The sequence below is a fragment of the Hibiscus syriacus genome, unplaced genomic scaffold (assembly GCF_006381635.1).
Source record: "Hibiscus syriacus cultivar Baekdansim isolate YM2019G1 unplaced genomic scaffold, ASM638163v2 tig00110151_pilon, whole genome shotgun sequence".
NCBI lineage: Eukaryota > Viridiplantae > Streptophyta > Magnoliopsida > Malvales > Malvaceae > Hibiscus > Hibiscus syriacus.
In genome coordinates, this window is record NW_024062603.1 from 3,748,297 (window position 1) to 3,757,261 (window position 8,965).

Here is an 8,965-nt window from a genome sequence, read left to right on the forward strand (position 1 = left end):
CATCTAGAACGGAGTAAGATATGGGTTTTAATCCCTCGGTTTTTCTTACCTTTTCCGACGACTCTTCAGTTTTCGAAGGTGCTTGGCTCCTCTTGGTTCCGACGAACAAAGAAATGCTTTGTTTTTTATGATTTTCCTACTTTGTATCTTTGTGGGTTTCAAATGGTTTTTTTTATTTGTCGATGATGTTTTTGGTTTGGTTGCTTTCAGTTTTGGCCGAATTTTTTTCGCGTTTGGTGGTTTTATGTTTTTCTTTTGCTCGATGTTGTTTCCTTTCTCTCGGTATTATGATGGTTTTTTCCCGATTTTAAGTTATGGGGCCAATAAATTCGGCCGGCTCTCGAATTGCCTAGGTCCATGGCCCCAAGCGCGCTCCCGTGTGGTGCCTTTGTCTATGTGTGGAAACCCTAATTATATTGGGTTGGGTCAGGCCCCCTACAGGGCTTACTGTGCTGGGTTAGGCCCCCTACCGGGCCTGCTGTGCTGGGTAAGGCTAGTATGGCCCTGTTTGACTCCCTTACTGGACTGTTTTGGATCCTAAAAAAGAAAAAAGAAAAATAAATGAATAAATGAAAAATAAATAAATAAAATGTAAATGAAAATGAAAATTACATATTACATATATTTTAAAAATGTTTTCAAAATCATATATTATATATAGTTTTGAAAATGTTTTCTAAATTATATATTATATATATTTTTCAAAATGTTTTCAAAAATGTGTTTTCAAAATTATATAATATATGTTTTTAAATCATATTTTCAAAACCATATTATGTATATTTAAAAAAATGATTTTTTTTAAAAACTATATATTAAATGTTTTCAATAACCGTTTTTTAAAAACTATATGTTATACGTTTTTCGAAAATATTTTCAAAAATTATACTATATTATTATATATTTAAAAAAAACTACAGACGAAAATGAGTGTCTATAGTCGGTGATGGAAAAGATCAGTGAGAAGATTCACTCCCACGATTCATCCTCAGAATCGGATTCTGATCATGAGAAACCGAGTTGTAGTTCTACAGTTCAGTCTAAGATTTTTCTGTTGTTTGGAAGGGTGAAGATAGTTCATCATGTGCTTGGCGGTGGAGAACGTACCAACTCCGAACTCTCTCATTTCACTTTTTTCTTTTCTCAAATTTCATTAATGAGAATGACTTTATGCTTTGAAGTTTGTTTGTTCGTGGTCTTGATGCAAATGAAAGTAAAAGATTTAATCTACTTAGTTTACAGCAGTTTACTTGATTTAAGATCAGTGGGTCTATATTTTGTTCTATGCTTTATGATCTGTTTGATATTTTAAATGCATTTCTCAACTCAATGTCTCAATCCCACTTTTCTATTCATCTATTTTTTTGTTGGTGGAAATTTAATATAGTATTATTATTTCTTTAATGACATGTTTGAAATTTCATTTTTATGATACGTTGTTATAAGAGTAAAATATACACATCTAATCCGCTAAGAGTTTAAAGGAATTTACAAAGAGGAATTCTTGTTGTAGATCAATGGCTTTTGTTTGTGTTAAATGCACTGATGTTGCTGCTGTCCGTCTTATTCAGTTATTGTGTTGGTAAATATTTTGTTGCTGCCGCTGATGTATTCTTGTGGAGGAACAAGAAGATTTCAGCAAGTGTGCTTAGTGGAGCTACTGATATTTGGGTCCTTTTTGAACCGATTGACTACAACCTACTTACTTTAATCTGTCACGTTTCGATACTCTGTCTTGCACTAATGTTCTTGTGGCCCAATGTTCATACTTCATCCACGAGTAAGTTTATACATTCTATTAGGGAACTTCTGTTTATGTGGTTGTTAAGATAGTGTATGGTTTCTTAAAGACCATATAGCTCACCCTTTTCTTTACAGGACTCCACCTTGCATCCCCGAAGTTTATTTACCAGAGGAGCCATTCATTCATGTTGCATCTGCTCTGACGATTGAAATTAACCGGGCATTCAAGCTGCTGCAAGATGTTGCATCTGGAAGAAATCTGAAGTAGTTTCTTATGGTGTGTTTGTTTTCATGCCTATGGGGATGCTTCATCTTAAGTTTGATTGGGAGGAATTACTGATATCTCTATTCTTTGATTTGAATTTCAGGTTATAGCTGCATGTTGGGTTCTGTCAACCATGGGGAGTTGGTGCCACTTCTTGATATTGTTCTATATATGTAATAACACTGACTCATCTTTCTTAGCTCCAAGTATTTATGATCAATAGATTTTCATATACTGAATTTTTATTTATATTTTATACATCATCAGCTTTCATGTTGCTGCATACGGTGCCGGTGTTGTATGAGAAGTACGAAGACAAGGTTGACCCATTTGCAGAGAAGGCAATGATTGAGATTAAAAAGCAATATGCAGTTTTTGATGCCAAGGTTTTGAGTAGAATTCCAAAGGGTCCTTTGAAGACCAAGAAGGTTTAAACAAACATTCTTGGTTTCCAGGGTATTGTGTGCGTGCTCAATTTACATTAGGTAGAGGCATTTCTTCCTCGAATCAAACTTTTACTAATGTTTTGGTATTGAGTTCAAAATATCATGTATCATCCAAATGCAATTAGTTAGCAATATGCCAAGCTTACAAATGGCACCACGAGGTGATGATGCTATAATTTAACTTTGTTTCATTTTGATGAACATTCAGCTTTTTTTACATTGGTTGCCACCTGATTTTGTGCCTTCTATGGTCTCTGTTATTGTCTTGATTTTGTGCTGTTTCCTTATGGGTCAGTCCCTTATTAATTATAATGATAAGGGTGTTTCCTTATGATAAGTCCCTTAATCATAGCTATAACGTCAACACAAACAATACTTGGGAGTACTAATATACAAGAAACCACTCGGTATTTTGAAACTCTTGGTGGTTGATGTAAGCAAAACAATGTTTAATCTGAAAAAAAAAATTCAAAATTTTATGAATTGAGTTATTGTAACTCCAGTTGTACGAGTCAATTCGAATCAGTGAGTTAGTTTTGAGTTTGCGTTGAGTTTGGCTTTTATTAATTTGGAAAAGTATATTTTCAAATAATGTTATTTTGATAAAATAATTTGACTATTTTGTAATTTAGTCTATAATTTTTTATTTCTTTAAATTTTGATGCACATTAAATCTATTTTTAATCAAATTTGAACTTTATACTCATAACTCACTGTAAAATATTTATATACTTTTAATTTTAATTTTTAAATTTTCTATAATTTTATCTCTCAATCTTATATGATATTTTAATATTTTTTGGAAATTTCTATTGTAGATTAATCCAAAAAAAATAGCAAAGCTGCTACAACAAAGTCCAAATCAAATCCCCCACTATTACATAGAACAAAGTTCACCCCATAAAGTCTATCGATTGAACAAACCTACAAATGAATCTTCACAACCCCTAACACATTCAACAATTTCCTCAATAGATCTAAAAATCCTTCGAAACTGCCTAAAGTTACGTTTTTTCCTTACAAAATACAAAAACCCCGCCCAAGTCAATTTGAAGATACAAACTAACCGACATACATTTGAGTTTTTCAACAATCCATTGCAAAGCGCTGCTCCAATCAGTAATGTTTCATTGTAGACCGCAAAGCTGCAAGATCCTGGTCAAATTTCACAAGAAAACTCATATTCTATGAAAAGATGATCCCGAGTATGAACATGAACCCCACACAGATTACATATACATTCGTAATATATTTTTTCAATCTGTAATATATCCTGAGTCTCCAATCAGTAATATATTTTTCCAGTTTCTCTTATTATAAGTTTTCTTTGTTCAAATTTGAACATGTTCTCAGCCCTTATAAAATATCAATATAATTTCAGTTGCTATTTTTAGTAATAAATTCTTTTTTTATAATTGAATCATTCAATTTTATATTTTATTTAAATTTTATTTTTTAATTATAATTACTTTTATAAAATTTTTCTTTCTATCAATTTATTGAATTCTCTGTACTTTTATAGATATTGCCTTCAAAATTCATTCTTTTAAAAATAATATTATTAGTATAATTTATAAATTTATATAGTATTTAATTTATTAAATAATATTAAAAATTATTTACACATACAAAATATAATATAAAGAAATGTATTTATATATCTCATATGATTAGAAAAATTTATTTAAATTAAAATTAAAATAAAATTTGAATCCTAAGATAAGGCTCGTTTTTTACATCGACTCAATTAAATATTGATTCCATGGTTGAACCTAATTATAATATTATCTATAATAATATTTGTATTGAATACAATAAATTGTTTTAGATGCACAAAAACTGGATTTAGTGTAATAATTCCATACATTAGAAAATTTTATTTTCACAAGTATTCTATTTACAAGGCTATTATTGATCAGGTAAGATGGATTGAAGAAATAGAATTTCGTATAATTATCGGTATCTGATTTATTGATTGACTAATCTGGGTCGAGTACTGCAGAAGTAAGGGTGACCCTCCCAACCCAGTTTACTCTATACACAATCACCAGGGTTCGAACCCCGACGTTGCTTAAGGGATTTAGTGCCTCATTTCAATGAAAAATCAAATATAAATGAGGTGAACCCGACAAAATTATAAAAAATTGAAACTAAATTAAGTTAACATATTCGAGTTAAGTGTTCATCTTCTAAGTAACACGAAAAGAATGTATCATTTACTTAGGCCCCAAGCCCTGAAGGCAGGGTATTTAGTTAGTATTCGTCATTTTATAACGCGGTGAGATGATATATAAATTTTCTTCAAATTTGGAAAATTTTCGCTGCCTTTATTTTGTTACAATGTTAATGTTTAAGAATACGCCGAGGTTCGTCAGGATGGCCGAGTGGTCTAAGGCGCCAGACTTAAGTTCTGGTCTTTGAAAGAGGGTGTGGGTTTAAATCCCACTTCTGACAGCTTTTGTTTTCTTAAATTTCTTCTTATCAGTGAACTTAACTGTGTATAACTGGGCCAGCGTATTTCCTAATTATATTTCATGTGTTATTGTATTGTAACTAATCTCGGAAAATCCTAGTATATGAATCAAACTATGGCATAAACCATCATTGCTATACCAGAGAGTCATAGGGCTCGCCACAATTTCAATGTTGAAAGAAGGACATTTGTCCGACAGCTCCAACATGTAATGTTTTTGGTCCCCTCCTCATCCCATGTTCGTCTATGTCATAAACTTCTCCATCTCCAACTAGCTTAATTACTTTATGTTTATTCTTCTCAACCACAACCCATAAAGCTACTTTTTGACAAATGAAAAATAGCAGTTGAATCCCATATACTGAAATTATGTCCTTGTTTTGAGGTAGTGGATTTCTTCACATCGGGACTCATCTCATCAGTCACTGATATCCAATTCAGTATGTAAACCAGAAATCTGGTGGTTGAATGAACACATCTTGATAGCCTTAAACATAGATGAACCGACGGGTGGAGCCGTCTCATTAGAAATTTAAATTTAACATATATATTTTAGAATTTTTCTTCTTTTGAAATATGTTTTTGTCTAATGAAACTTTATAAGTTGATCATTTTTTGAAGGCTTAATATGAAAATAAGTATATGAACTTTACTTCAAAAATCAATTTGGTGCCTAAAGAATTTTTCGCTAAAAATTGGTTCCTAACGTTTTTTCAGTTACAGTTTTTAGTGTCCACTGTTATATTTTTTATTTTTTAAATAAAAATATTATTTTAATGAAAAATAAAAAAAAACTTAACTCATTTGCAAAAGTACCCCAAACTTTTAATGAAATTATAAAAAAACTAAAAAATTAAAAATCTCATTTCAACCCCGTTATCATGGTGGAACGGCAGAGGAGCGACAACAAGAATGGGTTTTGAGCGGAATTGGATAGTGGCTCGAATGGTGGTGACGACGTGGAAAATGGAAATTGGGATCGACCAGAATCGACGAAAAATAGTGACTGTACTTTAAATCCGACGAACCTTCGAATGCTTCTCCACGCCAAACGATGGCAGCTTACAATGAAAGGCCAATGAAGGTTTGATCGGAAGTCGGCGTTGGTCCTAACGACGGTAGCAGTGACGGCCATGGCCAATCGATCGTCTAGCGACCATATAAGGGAGAAAAGGAGAAGGGATAACTAGAGAAATAGGGAGAAGAAAAGTTGGGGGGCTTACGCACGGATGGTTCAATATTTGTTTTTTTTTAATATTTTTATTTTTAAATTTTTTAAAAATAAATTATCAAAATTGCCAGGGCTCGATATGTGTCACCTAACAATAAAATTTAACGGCTGTTACGGTCTAGGGCAACTAAAAATGCTTCGATGAAAACGTTAGATACTTAATTTTAGCGAAAATATTAGAGTATGCCCAAAGACCAATCATATGATGATTGTATTGGCATATATTATTTATCGTATTTATTGAGAAAAGATATTACCATTATTTTCTTTAATTATATTTTTGTGCTTTAAAGAAGCTAAAAGATAATAATGTCCATATGATAATATGGTTATTATTAAAATATCTTTAGTCAAATATTATTATGGGCATGAGCAGTAATAATACGCTTAAGACTAACATGTTATTGATTGATGAGAATGAGTTGTCATTAACACAGAGATGTCAGAATTGATACATGAATATATTTTTAGGGAACAATGTATTGGAATGACCCGCCATGAGCATATGTCTTGGATTATTATATGATGGTCACGATATTGTTCATGGTGACAACTATATGTATGATCCTTAGACCTGAGGTCATTACTATCTCAACATATATTGTTGTATGTTTTGATACATGTAAACATTCTCTGTAACTGGTTGCACTACAAGAATGTTATTGAATATACCTCGATATATGTAGTGGGATGTGAATGATTAAGATAGGATTTGTCCTTCTTACAAAATAGGAAGATATATCACAGGTCACTTAATTGAGTGGGATTAGAAATGCATGACCATGCTCGAATAAGTTGATATGAGATATTACAAATTATTCGTTACTTATAGTCTACTCTAGATATCAATAAACAATAGATGAGTTATACAAGTGTGACTATTCCAAGACTTGTGCCTACTCTAGATATAAAGGACAAAAGGATGTAATACATAAAAGATTTAATCCAGAAGATGATATGTTAAATCATGATTTCTTGTAACTTAGGTGATAATGATATATTTCTAGATGTCACTCATTGTTTGTAATATTAGAATGGTTTTAATAATTACTATTAATGTTACAAAAACCAACAAGGTCACATCCTAGGGTTGAAATGAGAAAATATGTACAATTTGTTGTACGTTATTAAAATATATATATGGAGTTAATATATGTATATTTTGATACACATATGATTTTAATTATCCTGAATATAGTAAGTAAACATTAAAAGAATGCAATTCTGATTATAACTATTTTAATGGGTATTTAATTCAAAATAATTAAATAAGGATAAAATAAACATTAAAAGAATGTAATTCAAATTATAACTCTGGATATTTAATTTGAATTAATTAATTAATAATTTAATTAATTTGAAATAACTAAACCCTAAAGGTTAAGGTAACTCAAGTATATAAAGATAAGTAAGGTCTAGCAGCCAGCTTGGTCTTTAGTCGATTTTCTCAAAACCGTTTTTAGGAAAAGTTAAAACTTTTCTCTCAACTAGGTGAATTGAGTAGATGTTGAGGCGTTTCGTGGAGGCTTACGATTCGAGCTGTTCATGATCACCATTAGCCGCTATTTTCTTTACTGTTTTTTTCAAGGAACCCAATGTAAGTAATCGCATCCCTTCCTTCCGATTTCAAATAAATGTCAATGGATTGCTGGTGAGACCGTTGTGTTTATTTAACGCCGCACCATGGGATATTGATATCTCCGTAAAAGGCCACATTTTGAGATCTTTTTACTTAAGTTATTGGATGTCTAAAGGCTCATTTAGGACCATGTAAACGCATTTAGAAGCATTTAGTTCCATGTGGTGGATTTCGGGTTACCGTGGCATTTTATTTTTACTACGGTGCTACTTTACAGGAAAGGTACTTGTCTGATAATGTGCAAGTATTGATAGCAAGAAGAAGAGGAAAGAAAATGCCATTACATAAGGATATTGCTGAGCAAAATGAATTTACCAAGTTCAACTGGTATTTCGAAAGTGTTGTAAGTGCGAGAAGATATTTTTGCAGTCAGCTGTATCCGACTCCTCGAGAGCTCTGCCAGAGAAATCCACCTCGAAGATCCGCCTGGAGGGATTAGTGCTCTGCACGCCGTTTCTGCTGATGACGCTACCTGACCCTGCAGATCCTGCATGTCCTTGGGCGCCTGCAGCGGGATTTTTTCGGTCTATCAGCCAGCTACCTAGGCTGCGTCATAGACTGCCCTGCTCGGCTCCCAAGTAGCTCAACTATGGTTTTGGGGTTTCCTAGGATAGTTAACATCAAGTCCTAGGATTTGTTTCCCCTATAAATAGAGGATGAAGCCACATTAAAAAAGACTTTAGTTCCACGCTGATTTGAGCCTAAAAAGCTAGAGTGAGAAGTTCTCACCTCTCTCAGTCAATCTGTCTTACCGTGGCATTTCTCCTTGACTAGCAGAAGGGAGTGGCGTTCTGAGCACCCGAGAGGAGCCAATCCGCTGGGAGCAGTTCCTGGTGGCCGAGAAGAGTATTGGCAGTGCACGTTGAAGGCTTTCTCTCATTCCCTTATTTCTTTGCTTTAATATTTTTTTTTGGGTTGTAAGAAACGAATGGAACTTGTCTTGAACTTATTTATTTCGAACCCCACCATGAACTAATCCTATTTGGTGGGAGTTCACTTGGATGTATAAGTTTTATTTTCAATGAATGGTTGTTTTATTATGTTCTAATCTGTTTTGTTTATGAAACTTAATGCTTTGAGGTTGTAGGAGCTACGAGAGTAGCCTTTCCTTAGGAGGTCTTTAGGGTTCGAGAGAATGCCTTGGCAAAATATCTTTAGTCTTCGAGAG

At 32.8% G+C, this 8,965-nt stretch overlaps 1 protein-coding gene and 1 non-coding gene across 2 annotated transcripts; both read left to right on the forward strand.

Annotated features, from left to right (window-relative positions):
- The first annotated feature begins 945 nt into the window (after positions 1 to 945).
- LOC120215645 (reticulon-like protein B5) lies at positions 946 to 2,151 on the forward strand. The gene is made up of 4 exons (XM_039213272.1): positions 946 to 1,103; positions 1,601 to 1,784; positions 1,879 to 2,020; positions 2,112 to 2,151. Exons 1-3 carry the CDS (start codon positions 947 to 949, stop codon positions 2,009 to 2,011), a joined length of 474 nt encoding a protein of 157 aa, XP_039069203.1. The 5' UTR covers position 946; the 3' UTR covers positions 2,012 to 2,020; positions 2,112 to 2,151.
- A 2,673-nt stretch (positions 2,152 to 4,824) lies between these two features.
- On the forward strand, positions 4,825 to 4,908 carry TRNAL-UAA. The gene has a single exon. It is a non-coding gene; the product is annotated as a tRNA-Leu (tRNA).
- Positions 4,909 to 8,965: the final 4,057 nt, after the last annotated feature.

What these genes read in the sequence shown, in the direction of transcription:
- LOC120215645 (XM_039213272.1), top strand. Translation starts at nt 947, where the DNA reads ATGGAAAAGATCAGTGAGAAGATTCACTCCCACGATTCATCCTCAGAA. An exon ending in TGTGCTTGGCGGTGGAGAAC is followed by an intron (nt 1,104 to 1,600) that starts GTACCAACTCCG and finishes ATTTTGTTGCTG; the next exon opens with CCGCTGATGTATTCTTGTGG. An exon ending in CATACTTCATCCACGAGTAA is followed by an intron (nt 1,785 to 1,878) that starts GTTTATACATTC and finishes TTTTCTTTACAG; the next exon opens with GACTCCACCTTGCATCCCCG.